At 43.1% G+C, this 23,982-nt stretch overlaps 1 protein-coding gene across 4 annotated transcripts in view; it reads left to right on the plus strand.

The window, feature by feature from the left end:
• Positions 1-158: 158 nt before the first annotated feature.
• The window catches only part of SMG6 (SMG6 nonsense mediated mRNA decay factor), a 237,989-nt gene continuing 214,165 nt past the window's right edge, over positions 159-23,982 (plus strand). For 3 of the 4 annotated variants that reach the window (XR_009537678.1, XM_060135026.1, XM_060135025.1), the window contains exons 1-8: positions 179-297; positions 2,891-4,625; positions 5,177-5,369; positions 5,907-6,017; positions 9,249-9,355; positions 9,600-9,678; positions 17,763-17,873; positions 18,241-18,453. Coding sequence is in view for 3 of the 4 variants with exons in the window: in XM_060135026.1 (XP_059991009.1) it covers positions 210-297; positions 2,891-4,625; positions 5,177-5,369; positions 5,907-6,017; positions 9,249-9,355; positions 9,600-9,678; positions 17,763-17,873; positions 18,241-18,453 (2,637 nt within the window). In the remaining variant the exon portion in view is untranslated. Of the gene's footprint in view, positions 298-2,890; positions 4,626-5,176; positions 5,370-5,906; positions 6,018-9,248; positions 9,356-9,599; positions 9,679-17,762; positions 17,874-18,240; positions 18,454-23,982 lie in introns of all 4 variants that reach the window. The other variant, XM_060135024.1, reaches the window with a different exon arrangement.

Consider the following 23,982-nt stretch of genomic DNA (forward strand, 5'->3'; position numbering starts at 1 on the left):
CCACCCAGTCTCGCGGCCCGCCTCTTCCCGACTGAACGTGCGTTCGGCGCTTTTCCTCCCAGTGCGGCCACCGTCGTTTGGGGGGGGGGCAGGAGGGGGCGGGGAAAAGGGTGGGAGGTGGGTGAGCGCGCGCGCCGCCCGTCCGTCGTGGTTTCCTGGCTGCGCGCGGCGCTGGTGGAGTAGCTGCAGCTGCAGCAGCAGCCGCGAAGATGGCGGAGGGGTTGGAGCGTGTCCGGATCTCCGCGTCGGAGCTGCGAGGGATCCTGGCCACTCTGGCTCCGCAGGCCGGGAGCAGAGGTGAGTCGCGCCGCCCAGCTCCTGGGCTGGGCCTGCCCGCCCCGCCTCCCTCTCCTCCTTTGCCTCCTCCCCGCTTAGTTCGCGGTGCTCCAGAGCCCCCGCCCCTTCCCCCAACAGTGGGGGCGGGGGCCGAGGGCGGTCCCTCCCCGCTCTACCAGCCAGAGAGCCGGTGTGGGGTCGGGATCTGCCGGCTACGGTCCCTCCGGGAGAGCGCAACCCGGGTTCCTTCCTCCGCCCCCTTTCTCACGGCGAAGGTGACTGCTCCCCATTGCCCCAGCCCTCTCACAGGGTTCCCAGCCGTCAGGGGACGCGGAAAGGAGTGGGCTCCGGGGTCTGGTGGAGGCCCCCGGGGTGTATGGTTCCCCGAGGAGTCATTCGCAGGCCTGCCCCGTCGTTTCTTTAGCGTTGGAAGGAGCTGGGAACATCGAGGAGGAAGGTTCAACAGCTTGGGACTTCGTTGCTGAACTTTTTCCCCCCAAGGCAGGCTTCTGAAGGCTGCGCCACCGGAGGGATCCAGGACCTCAGAGAGCTGACTCTACTCTGGTTTGGCTTTGGCATGTGTGGGAGCAGTTTTTATCAGGGAGAATGTTCAACTTGCAAGTTAAAGTGTCCAGCCACACCAGGAAAGCACCAAGGAAGATTCTAGTGTCTCACCTCTCTTTGGTTAGGCAGTGGAGTCGTGTAGAATGGTAGTTATATTCCTGCAGGCTTGTGGCAGAAGTCTGAAATTGGTTTTCATGGGTCATGTGCACTGGATTATTCAGGTTGTTTGCTCCCTCCTCTCTGGAAAGTGGTAGTGGTTCTTCCCACCCCACCCCCCAGCTTGCACAGGCTGCTGAGGGTGAGCTGTTCTGGAGTTAACTGCTTTCCCTTTGTTCGTAGTGGATGAAGCAGTCTTTTAGACTTCAGAAAATACTGAAGCAGTATCTTAAACTTAAGAGTTTTGTGGGTTGTTTATTTTTTGGCGGTACGCGGGCCTCTCACTGCTGTGGCCTCTCCCGTCGCAGAGCACAGGCTCCGGCACGCAGGCTCAGCGGCCACGGCTCACGGGCCCAGCCGCTCCGCGGCATGTGGGATCCTCCCGGACCGGGGCACGAACCCGTGTCCCCTGCATCGGCAGGTGGACTCTCAACCACTGCGCCACCAGGGAAGCCCTGTGGGGTTTTGTATTTTTTCCAATTTCCTTACACCCATGGGTGTAAATGCTGGAGCGTGTGATCCCTGTTATGAGCTTGTTTGCATTTGTGTTTATAGAACAGTAGTAGGATTTTCTATAACATTCCATTTTGAGTGTACTCTGTAAGCTCACTAATTCCTGTTTCTTCCCCACTGAACAGTTTAGTGGGTATTTACAGTAGACTCTCCCCTTAACAGATAAACGTAACAGGTAAAAAAATTGATGCTTGCTTATCTGTCATTCTGTAAGTTCCTGGAGCCTGGAGAGTGGTATCTAAAGTCCTGTTCTCTTATTCTTGAGTGCCCCAGTCGTTGGTATTTTGAGAGCATGTCATAATACTTCCATCATCCTCCAGGGAAAGCTCCTTTATGGAACTTTTTTCTTCTCATATAACATCATCATAGTAGCAGTTAGTCTCAGTATTCTAATGACGACAGTCTGAGCAGTATTTCCTTGGAAGGACCCTGCTGGCTGCTGTTAGAGAGTTGGTGAGCATGAGTGGAGTTGAAGAATGTGAAAGGAACTGCTTCCTGTTTGCTTCAACAGGAGGTATGTGATTGGGTGGTTGAAATCCTAAAGAAGAGGATTGTCCTGGCCAAGTTCAGTGACTGGAGTTGCAAATTTTTCTCCAGAGATGTCCAGAACTGTGGATTGTTATGCATACTCCTCTTCTTCTCTGCCCCCCCCACCGCCCCCGACCCCTTAGTATGTTAAAAGGACTCAGCCACACTGGAAAAATGTTAGAGGCAGAAGAAGAGACCAGGATGGAGCTGAGGGCTCTATAGCAGAGAATAGTCCAATGCAGAACTGGTTAGAGATCTTTTATTCTATCAATGATTAGGTAGTTTGGGGTCTTGTGGATCCGAATATGATTTGGGTAACAAGAGAATGTAGGTTTTATTCCTTGTTTCCCCAACTCAGGTGTAGGTAGCTCCAACACAGTTAAGTTCTTAGTTTTGCCAGTTGCTGAACAAATATTGTAAACCTAGTAGAATTTCTGTTTCTGCAGAAATTTCCTTCCTTGTCCACCAGTATTAACATATCAATGTGTAATTCTTGCTTGACTTTTTTTTTTTAATGTTTGTTTATTTTTTGGCTGCATCGGGTCTCAGTTGTGGCATGTGGGGTCTCGTTGCGGCGTGTGGGCTCTTTGTTGCAGTGCGCGCGGGCTTCTCTCTAGTTGTGGCACGCAGGCTCATTAGTTGTGGCGCGCGGGCCTAGTTGCCCCGTGGCACATGGAATCTTAGTTCCCTGACCAGGGATCGAACCCATGTCCCCTGCACTGGCAGGGGGATACCTAACCACAGGACCACCAGGGAAGTCCCTCTTGCTTGACTTTTAATGACAATTCCTTTTCCTTTCCTTCCCCTTTATTCTTCTACCTCTTCCTCCCCAACACTCTCTCCAACATCACAGAAAACATGAAGGAGCCCAGGCAGCGCAAAGATAACAGGCGCCCAGATCTTGAAATCTATAAGCCTGGTCTTTCCCGACTAAGGAACAGACCTAAAATCAAGGAACCCTCTGGAGGTCACGAATTTAAGGATGAAATTGTTAATGACAGAGATTCTTCTGCTGTTGGAAGTGGTACACAGCTCATTAAAGATGTCTGCAAAGACAGCCCACAGCAAAATGGTCCTGTAGACCCAGAAAATACTCGGGCACAGGAGTCTTTTCCTAGGACTGTTGGACAAGAGGATCGAAGTCTAAGAATTATCAAGAGAACAAAGAAACCTGACATGCAGATCTATCAGCCTGGAAGGCGTTTGCAGACTGTTACCAAAGAATCGACCAGCAGGGTGGATGAGGAAGAAATCGTCAACCAGGTAGAACAACTGAGAGTAGAGGAAGATGCATGTAGGGGAAATGTGAAAGAGGAGGTTGTGAACAAGCCAGACAAAGAGGAGGCAGAAAAGAGCCTAAGTGGTGACAGAATAAGGGCTGCAAAGGGGGAAAAAGGAAAGAGGGTTGAAAAAGGGGAGGGCGTGAAGAAGGTGAATGATGACCCAGCTCAGGGGAAGCCAGGTTCTGTGAAGCGCTACTCCCGCTCAGACAAACGAAGGAACCGCTACCGCACTTGCAGTACCAGCTCAGCGGGTAGCAACAACAGTGCCGAGGGGACTGGCCTGACTGATAATGGAAGTCGCCGCCGCCGCCAAGATCGGACCAAGGAGAGGCCACGACTGAAGAAACAAGTATCTATGTCCTCAACTGACTCCTTGGATGAGGACAGAATTGATGAGTCTGATGGGCCACAGAGGAGCTCAGAAAGGAAGAAACATTTAGAAAGAAGCTGGTCTGGCTGTGGGGAGGGAGAGCAGAAAAGCAATGGTAAAGAAAATCGAGGCACTCTTCGCGTTACTTTCGATGCAGAAACCATGAGCAAAGATTCCCCCATGGTGAGGTCAGCCAGGGAGGATTCGGATAGGTTAAAGTCAGACAAAGGCTCGAGTAGTGTGGGCAAAGGCTCTGAGAAGCAGGAGTCCAAAAACCTGAGACAAGAACTTCGGGGTCGTGGCCGTGGCATTCTGATTCTGCCTGCCCATACCACCCTGTCTGTCAATTCAGCCGGTTCTCCAGAGTCTACGCCTTCGGGACCTCGGCTTTTATTTGGATCTGGTAGTAAGGGATCTCGGAGTTGGGGCCGAGGAGGCACCACTCGACGATTGTGGGACCCAAACAATCCTGATCAGAAACCTGCTCTGAAGAGCCAGACACCGCAGCTACATTTCTTGGACACTGATGATGAAGTCAGCCCTACCTCTTGGGGTGACTCACGCCAGGCCCAAGCATCTTACTATAAGTTTCAAAACTCAGACAACCCTTATTATTACCCCCGGACACCAGGCCCCGCCTCCCAGTATCCTTACACGGGCTATAGCCCTCTGCAGTACCCGGTGGGCCCTACAAATGGTGTGTACCCAGCGCCTTACTACCCAGGCTACCCAACCCCATCGGGACAGTATGTCTGTAGCCCCCTCCCTGCCAGCACCATGAGTCCTGAGGAGATGGAGCAGCACATGAGGAACATGCAGCAACAGGAGCTACATCGGCTTCTCCGGGTGGCTGACAACCAAGAACTGCAGCTCAGCAACCTGCTCTCCAGGGACCGCATCAGTCCCGAGGGCCTGGAGAAGATGGCTCAGCTCAGGTATGGTGGCTTCCGTCCTGGCTAGAGGGGAATGGGGATAAGCTGGAGGTGTGCAGGCCCCCATGGCTGAGGAAGGTAGAAACCTTTTAGGTAAGCTGCGAGGTGTTATCTCCCTTTCACATTGATTTTTGTAAGGGAAGGGGAGTTGGAAAAAACAACAGAAAATTTTGTTTCTAGTCCTAGAAATGATTATGTTTCCCACTTTTTCTTTAAGAAGAAAAAAATCTTTTAAGAGAACATGGAATCTGGATATGGAAAAGGAAAGACTTTCTAAAGTGCCAAGAAATGAACAACATGTAACTTGTGGTGAAGATTTTACTTTGGCTGTTAAATTTAGGTGGAGGCATATGGGGAAGAACTACTTTCCTAGACATAACTGTCTTTAGAATGACATTCTGCTGTGCAGAATGGAAACTAGAGTGAGTACTATACCTGGTGGCATTTTGGATTTCCTGCCAAGGAAGGTGTTTGATTTGTAGGAACCTCGGATCTTGGGTCTAGCCTTTCCTGTGGTGTATTTGGAGCTAGAAGTTGCATGTATTTTATTCCAGAGCTGAACTGCTGCAGCTGTATGAGCGCTGTATTCTATTAGATATCGAGTTCTCTGATAATCAGAATGTGGATCAGATCCTGTGGAAGAATGCTTTCTATCAGGTGATTGAGAAGTTCAGGCAGCTTCTCAAGGATCCGAATGTTGAGAACCCAGAACAGATTCGGAACAGACTTTTGGAGCTCTTGGATGAGGTAAACCATCATCTTTATGTTCTCAGAATAAAGACTTCAACATCCTTTAGTTGTGATGGGTTTTTACCACCCAAAATAGTATGTTTTATAACAACATTGACAACAAACTGTATGCTCTTTTCTTGGGTTTAGGCCTACCCTATGTCTGTTACTTCCTTGACACCATAACTTACTGACAATTGGAGTTAGTTTTGAGTTTGGAAGCTTTCTGAATGTCTTAGCTGGAGTGTGTGTGTGTGTGTGTGTGTGTGTGTGTGTGTGTGTGTGTGTGTGTGTGTGTGTGTGTGTGTGTGTGTGTGTGTGTGTGTGTGTGTGTGTGTGTGTGTGTGTGTGTTTCATATCTTTAAAACCACGGAAAGGCTTATGCTATCAATTTGTCTTATGCTTAGTTGGTGGCCACTAAATACTGTATATGCCTCCTTTTACATCAGATGACTGAGCATTAACAAAACTGTGAAAGGGTCCCTTGCCCCACTTTCTGGGTAGATTGGATCAGAACAGGCTGATTCGGCTGATTCTTATTTTTTCTCTTTATAGGGTAGTGACTTCTTTGATAGTTTGCTTCAGAAGCTGCAGGTTACTTACAAGTTCAAACTGGAGGACTACATGGACGGTCTTGCCATTCGCAGCAAGCCATTACGAAAGACAGTAAGCCAGCTTCTTTATCTTAAATTTATTCACTCACTTAGTAAGCATTTATCTGGTGTTAGTTATGTGCTAGGCACTATGCTAGGTGTTGAGTATACAAGAATGAAAAATACAGCCCTGTGGGGGAACAGACCAATTAAACCAACAACTATAACGTAATGTCATGAGTACTGCGGCAGTGGCATATATAGAGTGTTGAAGGGGCATGGAAGGAATTGAATCTGCTTTAGACTGGTGGGGGTCAAGGAAGGTTTCTTAGAGACTGTCAAGTTGAGTTTTGAAACATGACTAGGAGTGGAAGGGGCAGTTTTTTTTTTTTGAAGGGGCAGTTTTGATACAGGGCACAGTGAGAGACTCATACCTTGCTGGGAAAGAATAAGAGGTCAGCATGCTGTTGTCTGTGATGTGGATTGGACTGTTGGAGGAGGTAAAGCTGATGAAGTAGGAAGGGATGGATCATAATCTCTTACATGCCACACTGAAGAGTTTGGATTTTTTCCTGAAAGCAGTGAGAAGCTATTGATTGATTTTCAACAAATGGATAGCATAGATTTGTTCTTGGAACCAGTCAGTCTGGCAAATGGATGAGTTTGGGCAAGAGTAGAAGTAGGAGGGGCAGGTGTGGGCCTGAACTGAGGTAGAGGTGGTGGAGGTGGAGAAGAGGAGACAGATTGGAAAGATATAAGGGAGTAGAATTGAATTGCTGGCTGGTTAGGTGTGAATGATGAGATTGGAGGCCTGAGGAGACCAGATCATCTCCCATTTTGTGCCCTAGGAGAGAGGCTGGGAAGGAAGAGATTAGTTTTGGATCACCTTAGGTGGAGGAGCTTGAAAATGAACAAATGAATGTTATGGTGTGTCTGGAGCTCAGGAGAAAGAGCTGGGCTGGTGATAGAGATTCAGAAGTCATCAATGTGTAGGTGATAGTTGAAGCAGAAGTTGGAAACTAGGAAAGCTAGCCAGAGAGCAGGGGGTCAGATTTTTAAGGTGGTGGGTAAAATTGTCAAGTGCTGTAAAATCCTCAAATGTTAAGATTACTAAAAACTGTCCATTGGATTGGATGACTTTATCATGAGTTATATTAGTTGGAGAGGATGGAGACCAGATTGTAGTGAGTGAGAAGAGGGGCAGCAGATATAATGAGAGGGTAACTTAGACTGTTCTTTTAAGAAGGCTGTGAAGGCAAGAAGGGAAGATGGTAGTCAAAAGACATAGTGTCGGGCTTCCCTGGTGGCGCAGTGGTTGAGAGTCCGCCTGCTGATGCAGGGGACGCAGGTTCGTGCCCCGGTCTGGGAGGATCCTGCGTGCCGCGGAGCGGCTGGGCCCGTGGGCCATGGCTGCTGAGCCTGCGCATCCGGAGCCTGTGCTCTGCAATGGGAGAGGCCACAACAGTGAGAGGCCCACGTACCGAAAAAAAAAAAAAACACATAGTGTCAAGAGAAGTTTGTTTCTAAGCTTGGAGAGACTTTAGCGTAATTGTATGTTGAGAGGAAAGGGCCAGGGGAGAGGAAGAGGTTGATTCATTAGAGAAAGGAGTGTGATTTATGGAGCAGAGGCTTCCTCTTGCCTTTCTGCTCCTTCTGATGAATTGCCATGCACAGGTTCTATTACTAGTCAGCAAGTATCTGTTGAGTCCCTCCTCCATGCCAGGTGCCATTCTAGGCACACCTAATTCAGTGTGGAACGAGAAAGTCATGTTCCTAGCTCTCAGAGTTTGGAGTTTGATTAGGGATCAGTACAGGTGTTGCATTGGTAATTGCAGATGCATTGACTTCCGCAGAGGATGTTGTGGGGTGTGGTGTGAAGGGGCTTGGAGGATCATAGAGGCCTGAGGAAGTCACAGTTAAGCTGAGGCTGAAGACCGGAGACCTTGGCCAGGTGAAAGGTGTATCCTCGGCAATAGGCACAGTACGTGTGAAGGTCCTGGAGTGGGAAAAGCACCATGTGATAGGGGAACTGAGAACAGCCTAGTCTGAGGCACAGAGAGTGAGAGGGGAAGTGGTGCTGGAGAGGTGAGCAGCAGAGGCTGGACCATCTAGTACTTTATTCTGAGGATGGTGGAGAGCCTTTGGCCGAATTTGTTTTTGTTTTCTTCCCCCCGTTGAGGTAGCAAAGTGGCTGTAGAGTGGAAACAGCAGTTTCCTTGGTGCTTTACCGGTTAAATACCAAGGATTCTTGGTGTTCATTCATAGGGAGAATGTGTGGAGTAGTCAGAACTCTGAAGGTGTATGACATGTAGTGATGTATAACTTTGCTGAGGCATACTTTTGAGTTATGTGTTAGGAGGCTGATGTGCAGTAGCTACTCACTTAGCTAGTAAATGAGCCTTCCTGTGGGGTCAGTATCTACTACTTTATTCAGTGACATGGTAATTTCTTGTCTGTGGGTGGAGTGGTATTATATCTTATGAAGTGATGTTCCTTAGGAAGGTTTTTTTGGTTGGGTACGTGTCTTGGGATTGTTAAGGATTTGCTCTTTTGTTTTCTCATTGAGTGACAGATGCCAAGCCCATCAGTGAGGAAACATGTAGTATTACCCAGTCCTGGCACGTTGTAGGTGTTTGCTAAAGGGTAACTTATTGTTTTAGGGAATTATTATTGTCTTGCAAAGGGGATGCAATGCAGTAACACGATACAGTTGTATTAACAGTTTGAGGAGAGAAAGATGATGGCAGGAAAAGAACAGAGTAAACAATTATTTTAATATTTGTATATCACTTTTTTTTTTTTTTGGCCGCACTGCGTGGCTTGTGGAATCTTAGTTCCCCAACCAGGGAACAAACCCAGGCCCACAGCAGTGAAAGCATCGAGTTCTAACCACTGGAGCTCCAGGGAATTCCCTGTATTTCACTTTATAATTTATATTTTTACACTTATTCCCCACAGTTTCCCTATGATAGGTATTTTTATATGCCGATGAAGAAAGTGAGTCCCAAAGACTTAGCTGAGATCACACAGCTACTACAAAGAGAGTCAGAATGTTTTCTTCCACTTGACTGGGACTCGAAATAAGAATGACCTCCTCCCTTTTGCACTCTTTCTCAGTAAATTTTGCATCACATTGTTGGCTTTTTTTTCTAGTCAAGGTTAGACTGAAAACTTTTTGCTTTGTTGAGGACGACTGGTGCCTTATTATGAATGCTGCTCTGTTATTTTGACCCCATCCCTGTCCTTTGGGGTTGAAGTTAGAGTTTCTTGGGTATATGCTACTAACTGATTGTTTTTCCTGAAGGTAAAATATGCCTTGATCAGTGCCCAGCGATGTATGATTTGCCAAGGAGATATTGCCAGGTATCGGGAGCAAGCCAATGACACGACAAACTACGGGAAAGCACGCAGGTACTGTTGCCTCTTGTTCATTACTCCTCTTCCCTGTGTGGCTTTAATCCAAGCCCTATTAAGAGCAATGGGCCACCTGAGCTGCCTCCTATATATATGTCCTACAGGTGACCCTATTTGCCTCATGCTTTACCACTCCAAGGTTACAGCTTAATTAGTAAGGGCTATCAGGTGATGAATTGGGAAAGTGTTGATAGAGAACTTTTTTTTTTTTTTTTTTTTTTTTACTGTTTTTCTATTACAGCTGGTACCTGAAAGCCCAGCACATTGCTCCCAAGAATGGGCGCCCCTATAACCAGTTGGCTCTGCTGGCAGTGTATACGGTAAGAAATCTTAGATGGGGAAGTATTTTGCAGGCAGTGTGTTAGAAATATGAATTTTGATAGCATCAGCTCCTGGAGCTAGATTTCATCTGAGCACTATAACCCAAAGCATATCCCCTTCTGCCTCCCATCCTCAAACTCCTTTTGTTACTGTTACTTTCAGAGGTAAGTTGTCAGGGATCCCTCACTTCAGTTAAATCCACTTTTACTGCACTTAAGTTCCTAGGGGAATGCTTATTCTCCAGCCAAACATCACTCTTTGTTTTTGACCAAGGTTTCTGCTCTGAATCTTGTATTGTTTCCCTTCCCTAGGTTGAACTAGGTTACTCACTTCTGGAAGGAAAATAAGGCTCCCTTTATCTCTCCCCTTTAAAGTCCTCAACTAGTCTGAAGTACATCCTTCCTTCCTTTCCTCAGATCATCCCCTCATTCAACTTAGCTTTTCACCTAAGGAGTCTCCTTAGCAGAAGCACAGTAAGTGCCAAATTGTACCTCTTTAGATCTTACCAGACTCCTCTAAATGTGCCTCTAAAGGTGAGCCTTGGGAGCTGACAGAGCTCCTAGTGCGGAAGCTGACTTCAAGGGAGAGGGGGAGGGGCCACTGGTAAGTACCAAAGGTTTAAGAAGCAGCTAACGTGCTCATTAGCAGGGAGAGTTTTCTTAATGCTGTAAAATTCATTGCCCAAATAAACAGTGTTTGAATTGATATTTTTATTCTACAAAGATTCAAAAATATTCCTAATACTTATTTATGGATGGAAATTGTTGATTAAGTAATGTGGTTTACAGATACACTTCCTGCAGAATCTATTGAATCTTTCTGTCTCTCTGCTTTTTACCTCTGTCCTATTCTCTTTGTGATATGCGTTGAGATTTTTTTTCACCCCTCTTTGTGGCTTTATTTTTCTCTCCCCTTTATTCTTATCCATCTTCTGTTTTCCCTTCTCACTCATTTCTTGTCTCCTTTCCCAGTTTTTCTTCTTTGTAATAATCTAATGAATTGTTTTTTTTCTTGTTAACTAGAAAATATAATTAAAAAAAATTTTCCCCTCAATGGCTTTTAATAAAAATTGTGGTAAAATTCATGTAACAAAATTAACCATTAATTATGGTCCGTACCTAGGAATGGAATTGCTGGGTCATATGGTAATTCTACGTTTAACTTTCTGGGAAGCTGCCAAACTGTTTTTCATCGTGGCTGCACCATTTTACATTTCCACCGGCAGTGTAGGAGAGTTCTAGTTTCTTCATGTTCATGCTAACATTTGTTACTTTTCATTTTTTTGATTATGACCAACCTAGTGGGTATGAAGTGATACCTCATTGTGGGTTTTTTCTTCTTTAATTTTCTTTTTTGGTCAGTTTTAGGTTTACAGAAAATTGAGCAGAAAGTGCAGAGAGTTCCCATATACTTCCTCAGCTCTCAGTTTTCCGTATTATGAACATCTTGCATTAGTGTAGTACATTTGTTACAGTTGATGAGCCAGTATAGATACGTTATTATATTACTAAAGTCCATAGCTTACACTAAGGTTCACTTTTACTGTTGCACACTCTGAGTTTGCACAAATGTATAATAACAGGTATCCACCATTATATTATCATGCAGAGTATTTTCACTGCTCTAAAAATATCCTGTACTCCAACCTCCACCTCTTTATCCTTCTTCCTTCCCCCAAACCTTTGGCAGTCACTGATGTTTTTACTGTCTCTATAGTGTTGTCTTTTCCAGAATGTCATATAGTTGGAACCATACAGTATGTAGTCTTTTCATATTGGCTTCTTTCACTTAGCATTTAGGGTTATTTTTGTGACTTGATAGCTCTTTTCTTTTTATTGTTGAGTAATATTCCATTGTATGGATGTACTACAGTTTATCTATTCCCCTATTGAAGGACATCTTGGTTGTTTCCAAATTTTGACTGTTATTAATAAAAGTGCTATAAACGTTCGTGTGCATGTTTTTGTGTGGACATAATCTTTCATCTCATTTGGGTAGATACTTAGGAGTGTGATTGCTGGGTTGTGTGGTTAGAGTATATATAGTTTTGGAAGAAACTGTCAAACTGTCTTCCATAGTGGCTGTACCATTTTGCATTCCTACCAGCAGTGGATGAGAGTTCCTATTGCTGTGCATCCTCGTCAGCATTTGGTGTTGTCAGTGTTCTGGATTTTCCTCATTCTAATAGGTGTGCAAAATCCTATTTGTGTTAAACTTGGTTTTAACTTGCAATTCCCTAATGACATACAATGTAAAGCATCTTTTAATATGCTAATTTCCCATCTGTGTATTTTTGGTGATGTGTCTGTTTAGATCTTTTGCCCATTTTTAAATTGGGTTGTTTTCTTATTGAGTCTTAAGAGTTCATTTTATGTTTTGGATACCAGTCCTTTATCAGACATGTGTTTTACAAATATTTTCTCTCAGTCTGTGGCTTTCTTTTCATTTTCTTAGTGTTTTTCACAGAGCAGAAGTTTTTAAGGTTAAGGAAATCTAACTTAGCCAACTTTTTCTTTCATGGATTGTGCTTTTGGTGTCGTATCTAAGAAGGCATGACTAAACCCAGGTTACCTAGATTTTCTCCTGTGTTATCTTCTAGGAGTTGTAGCGTTTTGCATTTTACATTTAAGTCTACGGTACATTTTGAGTTAATTTTTGTGACAGGTGTAAGGTCTGTGTATAGATTCTTTGTTTTGCATGTGGATGTCCAGTTGTTTTCAACACTATTTGTTGAAAAGACTATCCTTTCTCCATTGAATTGTCTTTGTTCCTTTGTCAAAGATCGAGTGACTGTATTTGTGAGGGTCTATTTCTGGGCTCTGTATTCTGTTCCATTGATCTATTTGTCTCTTCTTTGGCCAGTACCACACTGTCTTGATTACGGTAGCTTTATAGCAAATCTTGAAGTCGGGTAGTGTCAGTCTTCCAACTTTTTTTTTCCTTTCTTCCAGCTTTTTTCTTTTCCTTCAATATTGTGTAGGCTATCCTGGATGTTTTGCCTTTCCATACAAACTTTAGAATCAGTTTGTTGACATCTACAGATCTAGTGAGTGTGAAGTGGTATGTCATTGTGGTTTTGATTTGCATTTCCCTAATGACTAATGATATTGAACATCTTTTCATATGCTTATTTGGATGTTTGGAAAAATGTCTATTCAAGTCCTTTACCCATTTTTTTAAAAATTAAGAAAATTTAAAAAAATTTTCTTAATTGTAAAATACACATAAAACCAAATTTGCCATCTTACCCATTTTTTAAAATTTAATTAATTAATTAATTAATTTTTGGCTGTGTTGGATCTTCGTTGCTGCATGCGGGCTTTCTCTAGTTGTGGAGAGCGGCTCTACGCTGTTGCGGTGCGTGGGCTTCTCATTGCAGTGGCTTCTCTTGTTGCAGAGCATGGGCTGTAGGCACATGGGCTTCAGTAGTTGTGGCACTCAGGCTCAGTAGTTGTGGCTTGCGGGCTCTAGAGCGCACCAGTAGTTGTGGTGCATGGGCTTAGTTGCTCCACAGCATGTGGGATCTTCCCGGACCAGGGCTCGAACCCATGTCCCCTGCATTGGCAGGCGGATTCTTAACCACTGTACCACCAGGGAATTCCCATCTTACCCATTTTTTTTTTTTTTTTTTTTTTGCCGTACGCGGGCCTCTCACTGTTGTGGCCTCTTCCGTTGCGGAGCACAGGCTCCGGATGCGCAGGCTCAGCGGCCACAGCTCACGGGCCCAGCCGCTCCGTGGCATGTGGGATCTTCCCGGACCGGGGCACGAACCCGTGTCCCCTGCATCGGCAGGCGCACTCTCAACCACTGCGCCACCAGGGAAGCCCCCATCTTACCCATTTTTAAGTGTACTGTTCAGTAGTGTTGAGTACATTCACATTGTTGTGCAATCACTCTCCAGAACTCTATTCATCTTGCAAAACTAAAACTCTCTACTCATTAAAACAACACCTCCCTATTTTTCCCTTCCTCTAGCCATTGGCAACCACCCTTCTTCACCTTTCCACCTCTGTGAATTTGTCTGCTCTAGTTACCTAAAATAAATAGAATCTAAAAGTATTTGTCTTTTTGTGACTGGCTTATTTCAGTTAGCGTTATATCCTTAAGGTTCATCCATGTTACAGCTCATGTCAGTTTCCTCCTTAAGGCTGAATAATATTCAATTGTATGTATATACCACATTTTGTTTATCTGTTCATCTCTCAATGGACACTTCTACCTTTTGGCCATTGTGAATAATATTACTATGAATATGAGTGTGCAGATACCTCTTCATGACTCTTCTTTCAATTCTTTTGAATATATACTCAGAAGTGGAATTGCTGGGTCATGTGATAATTGTATTTTCAGCTTTTGGAAGAACCACCATATTGGCAGCTGCACCATTTTACGTTCCCACCAGTAGTGCACAAGGGTTCCAGTTTCTCCACATCCTTCCTAACACACACTATTTTCTGTTGTTGTTGGTGTGTGTGTGTGTGTGTGTGTGTGTGTGTGTGTGTGTGTATTTAAATAGTAGCCAGCCTGACTGCTTCAAAGTTGTATGGCACTGTGGTTTTGACTTGCATTTCCCTAATGAGTACTGATTTTTTAATGTTCTTGTTGGCCATCTGCATATCTTCTTTGGAGAAATGTCTTTTCAGATCCTTTGCATATTTTTAAATTGGGTTGTCTTTTTTGTTGTTGAGATGTAGGAGTTCTTTATATATTCTGACGTTTATCAGATATTTGATTTACAAATATTTTCTCCCATTTTATGGGTTGTCTCTTCACTCTCTTGATAGTGCCCTTTGATGCACAAAAGTTTTTTTTTTTTTTCAAGATTTATGTATTTATTTGGTTATGCTGGGTCTTAGTTGCGGCAGGTGGGCTCCTTAGTTGTGGCAGGCGGGCTCCTTAGTTGTGGCATGCAAACTCTTAGTTGTGGCATATGGCATCTAGTTCCCTGACCAGGGATCAAACTGGGGTCCCCTGCATTAGGAGCTTGGAGTCTTAACCACTGCGCCATCAGGGAGTTCCCCGCAAAAGTTTTTAATTTTGATGAAGTCCAATTCATCTATTTTTTCTTTTGTTGCTTGTGCTTTGATGTCATAGCTAAGAAACTCTTAACCAAATTAAAAGTTAAGATTTATTATTTATTTATTTAGAAGAAAATACAGGGATACATTTTTTATAGTTTTAGTTCTTATATTTAGGTCTTCGATCCCTTTTTGGTTAATTTTTGTATATGGTGTGAAGTAAGGGTCCAATTCGTTCTTTTGCATGTGGACATCCAATTCTCCTAGCACCATTTGTTGAAGAGACTGTTCTTTCCCCATTAAATAGTCTTGGCACCCTTGTCGAAAGTCAGTTGATGTATGATAGGTTTATTTCTGGACTCTAGATTCTCTCACATTGATCCATATGTCCACCTTTGTGCCAGTACTACGTTGTTTTAATTACTGTAGCTTTGTGGTAAGTTTTGAGATTGGGTATGTGAGTCTTCCAACTTTGTTCTTCTTTTTCAAGATTGTTTTGGCTATCTGGGGTTCCTTGGAATTCCATATGGATTTTAGGATCGGCTTTTTCATTTCTGCCCAAACAGTCATTGTGATTCTGATAAGGATTGCACTGAATCTGTGGATTGCTTTGGGGAGTATGTACATCTTTACAGTATTGTCTTCTGCACAAACACAGGATGTTTTCCATTTATTTAGGTCCTCTCTAATTTCTTTCAGAAATGTGTGGTCGTTTTCAGTGTATAAGTTTTGCATCTCCTAGGTTAAATTTATTCCTAAGATATAAATATTCCTAACATATAAAGGTATGTTATTATTTTTGATGCTATTATGAATAGAATTATTTTCCTAATATTTCAGATTGTTCACTACTAATGTGTAGAAATACAACTGATTTTTCAGTGTTAATCTTTTTTTTTTTTTTTTTAAATATGTATTTATTTGGCTGTGCTGGGTCTTAGTTGAGGCATGTGGGATCTTAGTTATGGCATGTGGGATCTAGTTCCCTGACCAGGGATTGAACCCAGGCCCCCTGCATTGGGAGTGCGAGTCTTAACCGCTGGACTACCAGGGAAGTCCCTTGAGTGTTAATCTTGTGTCTTCCCTCAGTGGTCTGTTGCTACACTAATTAAATTGGTATGTGTTTCTTTCATGGACCTCTTACCTAAGTTAGTACTCTTTTCAAGTTCTTTTCCTCTGTCCCTCCTTTTCTGTCTCTGTGTTAACCCAGTTGTCTGTTTTTTTGGCCATGTCAAGCGGCATGTGAGATCTTAGTTCCCTGACCAGGGATTGAACCCATGCCCCTTGCATTGGAAGTGCAGAGTCTTAGCCACTGGACCACCAGAAAAGTGCCCCCAGTTGTCTTTTAAGATCACTTTCTCAGCTTTTCTGTAACCTTTCATTCAGTGGATCTCTAGTATTTACTGAGAACATGCTGTGCACAGTGCTTTGCTAGGTGCTGTGAGTGGTAAATATTTGATATGGTTTCTGTCCTGAAAGGAAACATTGTTGAGAAGACAAGTGAGGTGTATAGACAATGATACAAATTAGACTTGATGCAATATGATGCAATTGATTGTTAGATACATCATTTCCTATACCACTAAGAAAGAAGAATGTGAATTAAAATAAGACATGATGATAGATAGTGATTGAGTTGTATCTTGATTTCAGAGATGTTAAAATATGAAAAAGGGCTTCCCTGGTGGTGCAGTGGTTGGGAGTCCGCCTGCCGATGCAGGGGACACAGGTTTGTGCCCCGGTCCAGGAGGATCCCGTGTGCCGCGGAGCGGCTGGGCCCGTGAGCCATGGCTGCTGAGCCTGCGCGTCTGGAGCCTGTGCTCCACGGCGGGAGAGGCCGCAGCAGTGAGAGGCCCGCGTACCGCAAAAAAAAAAAAGAAAAGAAAAGAAAAAAATCATTGTAGAACTGATAAAATACTGTAAAATCAAATGAGTGGTGTAATTGGAATAACATTAAAGATAGCTCCCACTTAACTGACTGAAACTGAGTACCAGATATTCTGTTAAACTGTATATATTATATGAATTTTAATCTTTTCAGGAGCCATATATGTTGGTGAATGTATTCATTTTACAAATAAGGAAACCTTTCTAGGTTGACTTTCTTAGGGTTATACCTAATAAATGGCAGGACCAAATTCAGACTCAGGCAGTTGAGCTTAGAATGTACACCTTTAACCATGCTAGATGAATGCAAGATGGGACTTTTAAAGAGTGAGTAGGTGCTGGGGAGAGGGGGAAGTAGTAGTCTAGGTGCATTTTGAGACAGAAAAGGTAACAATGTATATGATAGAAAGATAGGCTTTTTGATATTCTTTCCCCCTTTATTTCAGTGTTTTTCCTTCTTTCTGACCCTCTCCCTTTCTTTTACTTATTAATTGGTTTTAAAATGGACTTGAAGTATTTATTTGCTGCATGCATTGGATAATAGTTTGTTTCCTTTTCTTCGTGGAGTCAGTATGTTGTAGTGAAAACATAAACTTAGGAGCCAGGCAGACCTAGGTTCAAATACTAGCTTATCTGGGATTTGGCTTTGAGACCTTGTTGGGCAAGTTATGTAATAATCTTCCTGAGCCCCTATCTCTTCATTATTAAAACGGGAATAGTAATCCCTGTGGGGCAGTTTCCTTAGGTTTGGAAATAATATCATAATATCTATGAAGTGCTGATCATTTACCTCACACTTAGCTATGCTTAATCAGTGATATTGCCATTGTTATTTATAATGTTTTAAAAACAATAATTAGTACATGCTGAACATTTTCTTTCTCTAAAAAGAAAGCATAATTGGTTTCGTATTTTGTGAGGCTCTTTATTCGTTTCTCCTGCTTTTGAGCATGTGGCTTTACGAGCACCTCTACACGTAAGACATAGTAGTGGGCAAGAAGAGAGCTCTGATGTAGTCGCCATGCCTTCTCCCCTGGATAGTTGTCTCATTTTCATGTTGGAACTCCTCACAGCTTGGAGCACAGGTTGGGAGGGATGGTAGGGTTTCCTGGGTCTGCTGACTCAGGCTGGAGTCCAGAAGAGAACTGGTTGACTCTGTCTCTGACCTCTTTCTGCAGAGGAGGAAGCTTGATGCCGTCTATTACTATATGCGCAGTCTAGCTGCCAGCAACCCTATCCTGACTGCCAAGGAGAGTCTCATGAGCTTGTTTGAAGAGACCAAACGGAAGGTGAGTGGGGATGCAGGCAGAATCATTCCTTCCTAGAAGAATGTGTTTCTCTTAGTGTCTCTGTGTCCTTAAGGAAACGACTGATAATGTCCTGAAGGGGTCCCCTCGGGCTGTGCTGATGGGAGTCAGTCAGTCTCTATGCAGAACGAAACTCAGCTTTAGGAGAGCTCTCCAGGGCCCACAGCATCTGGTTTACAGAATTAATAACTTTTATGAGACAAAACAGATGATACTCTGCTACTGTGGAACTATGGCAAAGTCTTTATTTTTTACAGTTCTTGGGCAACAAACTCAGGTGAGATGAGCACTTCTCTTGATTGGCTGAATCCCAGGAGAGTCTGAGCTTATATGTTTGTATGTCGTACAGGCAGAACAGATGGAAAAGAAGCAACACGAGGAATTGGAACTGAGCCCTGACCAATGGCGGAAAGCAAAGAAATCCACTTTCCGGCATGTTGGAGATGACACCACTCGCCTGGAGATCTGGATTCATCCATCCCATCCCCGGTCCTCCCAGGGCACTGAGTCTGGGAAGGATTCTGAGCAGGAGAATGGGCTGGGCAGCCTGAGCCCCAGTGATGTAAGTTCCTGAGGGTGATGTTATGAGCAAGACTAGCTGAGTAAGCGTGAGTGTTCTGGTACATGCAACCATGGAGCACTGCACAGACATTCCCATTCATCTCAGGAAAGGCAGATCACTTCAGGCTCCTTGATGTTCTCATTTATGTCCTCCGCCTACACTTCCTTTACCTTTGCTATTCACTTCCCTCTCTCACCACTATGTGGCACTGTAGAATTTAGTAAAAGTAATTTTTCTAAGTGAAGATTAATTTAGGATTTGTATAGGATGACAGTTTCTTGTTGCTTTGGGTTTATAGTCATCAATATGATGCTTTAGGATTCTGTGTGGGATTTTTGAAGCTAGGGAGAGGACACAGTAGTTGGAAAACTGCAAATGGAGGGTTCATTGTGCCTTGAGGGTAAAATTTATAGAGGAGTGGGTGGTGGGGTAATCTGGGACCAGGCCTTGAAGGGTCATGTAATAAGTAATTTGACCTTTATCCTGAAGGTAGTAGGGAGCTATTGAATGCTTTAAATAGGGAAATCTCAGATGTGCACTTTAGAAATATGACTCTGGCTGCTTTGTGGAAAATTTGGAGAAGGGTAAGACAGAAATAAGAAGAGTAGGAGCATGCTACAGTAATCCAAGTGAGAAGTGAGAAGGACCTGAACCAGGAAATGGCTTTGCAGATGGGGAGAAGTGAACAGAAGTATATTAACGAGGTAAAATCCAAAGGACTTGATTGGACATGGGGAGCTGAGGGAGAAGAGGGAATCAAAAGTAACACTTAGGTTTCTCATTTGGAAACTGGGTGAATGATGGTCTTGGTTTTAGGAGAAAGATGATGAGCTTAGTTTTGGACATGTTGGAATTTCTATAGGACATTGACGTGGAGATATTTAGAGGCTAGCGGATATCTGAAGCTGAGGAGAGAGATCTAGGCCAGAGATGAAGATACTTGAAGGCATCCTGTTATAGATGGTACTGAAGTCATGAGAGAGCTGCTTCAGCTGCTCAAGGAAGGAACATAATGATAAATAGGTTCGAGGTCTAAGAAAGAAAGGAGATAGATGGCAGGGAGAAGTCCTTGCAGTTGATGAGAAAGAAGTAGGATCCAGAGCACAAATGAGGGGATTAGCCTGAAAGAAGGTAAGAGAACCCCTCTTTCTTGTGCTTGAGGGCAGGGAGGAACAGATAATTGGGGATGCAGGTAAGTTTGTATTATAGGAGGAAGGTGAGGGAGGGCCTTTTGATGATTTCTGTTTCCTCTTTGAAGTTGGAGGCATGGTTGTCTAAGAATGAGTCAAAGGTGGTGGGATAGGAGGACTTGTCCTTTGGGGTTTAATTTAAAATTTCCATTTATCTTCCTATATCTTTAGTCTCTAGCTGTTTTCGGGATGACTTGGAAAGCAGTCATTGCTTATAAATGAAACTACCAACTTCCTATATGTCATGGTGTACCTGGGGCCCCAGTACATCAAGGTGCTTCAGAGGGGTTGCTGCTATGGTAGAATCCCTCACTACTGCCTCTTCTAGTTTGAATATTACCACCCCAAACTGGATGCCTATTTGAATAAGAGATAAATTGTTCTGTTGATTAGCTCCACTGTGTGTCTTTAAAATGAAAGCAACAATGACAATTTGAGAAAGCATTTTATGGCTTTCTTTGGCCTTGGCCTCAAGCTTAGGGAGTATCTCTCATAAAAGTTATAATTAATCTTTTATAGCTTTCTCTCTTCCATTAGGTGTTTTATTTATTTTTTAAGCAATGTGTTTGTAAGTTTGTATTTTTATTCTTTTTCATTTTTAAAATTTATTGAATTATAGTTGATATACAATGTTGTGTTAGTTTCTGGTATACAGCAAAGTGATTCATTTATACGTATATATATATATTCTTTTTCATATTCTTTTCCATTATGGTTTCATACAGGATATTGAATATAGTTCCCTCTGCTATACAGTAGGACCTTGTTGTTTATCCATTCTATATCCATTTGCATCTTCTAATTCCAAACTCCCAATCCATCCCTCCCTCACCCCTTTCTCCCTTGGCAACTGCAAGTCTGTTCTCTACGTCTGTGAGTTTTTCTGTTTCGTAGATAAGTTCATTTGTGTCATATTTTAGATTCCACATATGAGTGATATTATATGGTATTTGTCTTTCTCTTTTTGACTTGCTTCACTTAGTATGATAATCTCTAGGTCTATCCATGTTGCTGCAAATGGCATTATTTCGTTGTTTTTTATGGCTGAGTACTATTCCATTTTATATATATATATATATATATATATATATATATCTATCTCATGGTTTTTTTTTGAAAAGGAAAGTGATTTTTTAAATAGATCTTTATTGGAGTATAATTGCTTTACAATAATGTGTTAGTTTCTGTTGTACACCAAAGTGAATCAGCCATATGCATACACATGTCCCCATATCCCGTCCCTCCCACCCTCCCTATCCAACCCCTCTAGGTCATCGCAAAGCACCGAGCTGATCTCCCTGTACTATGCTGCTGCTTCCCACTCGCTAACTGTTTTACATTCGATAGTGTATATATGTTGATGCTACTCTCACCTCGCCCCAGCTTCTCCCTCCCACCCTGTGTCTTCAAGTCCATTCTCTATGTCTACATCTTTATTCCTGCCCTGCAACTAGGTTCATCAGTACCTTTTTTTTTTTTAGATTCCATATGTATGTCTACATACATTCTCTATGTCTACATCTTTATTCCTGCCCTGCAACTAGGTTCATCAGTACCTTTTTTTTTTTTAGATTCCATATGTATGCCTTAGAATATGGTATTTGTTTTTCTCTTTCTGACTTACTTCACTCTGTATGGCAGACTCTAGGTCCATCCACTTCACTACAGATAACTCAATTTTGTTTCTTTTTATGGCTGAGTAATATTCCTTTGTATATATGTGCCACATCTTCTTTATCCATTCATCTGTCGATGGACATTTAAGTTGGTTCCATGTCCTGGCTATTGTAAATAGTGCTGCAGTGAACATTGTGGTACATGTCTCTTTTTGAATTATGGTTTTCTCAGGGTATATGCCCAGGAGTGAGATTGCTGGGTCATCTGGTAGTTCTATTTTTAGTTTTTTAAGGAACCTCCATACTGTTTTCCGTAGTGGTTGTATCAATTTACATTCCCACCAACAGTGCAGGAGGGTTCCCTTTTCACCACACCCTTTCCACATCTTCTTTATGCATTCATCTGTCGATGGACTTTTAGGTTGCTACAGTGTCTCGGCTTTTGTAAATAGTGCTGCTGTGAACATTGGGGTGCCTGTATCTTTTCATATTAGAGTTTTGTCTGGATGTATGCCCAGGAGTCGGATTGCTGGATCATATGGCATGTGTTTTTATTCAGTGTGTAGCTTCTCGGAGCTGCACGTTGGATCCATTACATTTTTTTATTTTATTATTAATTATACAAATAACATACGAGTATATTTTTAGTAAAAATTTCAGATGATCACAGATGTGTGCAGAGTAAAATGTGGTAATTTGTTTTCTAAACTATTGTTGAAGCTGTTTATATATTTTCAGCCTATACATCATCCTTGGGTACATACACCATCCTTAATTTTTTTTAAATTTACATCTCTGGGTTTGGGCTTTTAGTTCTTATTACCAGCACTTGAGGAAGAAGGCTGCAGTTTCATAGCTCTCTGTTTATCCAGTTAGGAAACCACACTTCCTGTTTTACCTGCTTTCTCAGGTTCAAGCCATCTTCCCATATCCTTTTCTTTTTTTTTTTTTTTGCGGTACGCGGGCCTCTCACTGTTGCAGCCTCTCCTGTTGCGGAGCACAGGCTCCGGACGCGCAGGCTCAGCGGCCATGGCTCACGGGCCCAGCCGCTCCGTGGCATGTGGGATCTTCCCGGACCGGGGCACGAACCCGTGTCCCCTGCATCGGCAGGCGGACTCGCAACCACTCCGCCACCAGGGAAGCCCCCATATCCGTTTCTTTCATACAGCAGGCCCCAAGAACTTAGCTTGCTTTCTCTGTTCCCTGCAATAGGAACATACAGTTGATGGGAAGTGGGAATCTATTCACAGACGTTTGAGTAATTAGGCTTTGGGGATACAGAGATTAAAACAACCAAAAATGATTTTTAACCTTAGGGAGCACTCAGTCATGTGGGGAAGACAGAAACATATGATTATATTATATATTATAATTCAGTGTGCCAAGTGCTGTGACAAAGGCAAGGCTGAGAGGCTATGGAGCATAAATTAAAGCATCTAATGGGCATGGTTAGGTAAGGCTAGAATGAGGAGGCACTTTGTAGCTGAAGGATGATGTAAGGGCATTTCCACTCTCAGGCTGAAGGCTTAGGGAGCTGCAAGTCATTCAGTATGGCTGAAGGCTTAGGGAGCTGCAAGTCATTCAGTATGGCTGGAGGCTAGGATGTGAGTGGTGCTCTTGCTAGAGACTTGAGTCATCCTTTACCCCTTCCTTTCCTATACCCCACATCCAGTCAGTATCAAGAGCTGTTTGGTCTACCCCTAAACATAATTTGAATCTATCTACTTTTTTCTATTTCTACTACCACTATCGTAGTACAAGCTATCATTCATTATTTCAGTAATCCACACACTATTAAGAAGTTCTTAATGACCTTTCCACATTTATTCCTGGTCCTTCTTAGGCCTTTCTTTTTGGACAGTAACCCAAATGAGCTTTCAAATACACGTTTCTGGTCACGTCACTTCCCTATTTGAAAGTCTTCAGTTGGTTCTCTTTGCTCTTAGAATCAGGTCCAAAATCCTTAAAGTAGTTTACTGGGCCCTGCAAGATTTGGTCTCTGCTGCTTCTGACCTTATCGTGTACCCCTCTTCCCCGCTTTGTTCTTGTTCTGTAGGCTTCTTCCTTGAAGGGCCCAAGCTCTTTTCTGGCCCTTGGCTGTGGCACATTCTCTTTGCCTGCAGTGCTCTTCTCTCTTTATCAGCTCCATTTTTGCTTCTCCTTAAACTCTCAGCGTAAATACCACTTCCCTTTTCCAGGGAAGCTTTTCCTGATCCCTGAGCCTGGTTGCTTCCCCTTTGTAATGCCATATTTGTGATTAAGTAATTTTACAGTTACTTAAAAACTAGGTGCAGTTTTGTTCTTGTTGGTTAAAGCCTCTCCCTTGCTAGATTCAAGCCTTTGTGAGGGTGGGGTCTGTATCTGGTTGCTCATTGCCTTATCCCCATTGCCTTATCCCCATTGCCTGCAAGAAGATTCTAAATAAATCTTAGTTGAGCATATAAAGGAGGGGAGGAAAAGTGAGGGATGAAGCTGGAGAAGATAGGAGGGGCCAGATTATTCATAAATATTGAGGAGTTTGGATATCTAATATTAAGGATTTTAAACAGGGGATCGTATAACCAGATTGTGTAATGATCACTCTTTTCAACACTTCTACTATTAGAACAGATTTATTTGTTTTAAAAATTTTTTTCTTCTTCTTATTTTTTGATTTATTTGTTTTTTAAAGGGAATTCTTTTAATTGCAGAAGTAACACCAATTCACTGTATCTAAATCAAAC

This window comes from Lagenorhynchus albirostris, chromosome 20, assembly GCF_949774975.1.
Source record: "Lagenorhynchus albirostris chromosome 20, mLagAlb1.1, whole genome shotgun sequence".
Lineage (NCBI taxonomy): Eukaryota > Metazoa > Chordata > Mammalia > Artiodactyla > Delphinidae > Lagenorhynchus > Lagenorhynchus albirostris.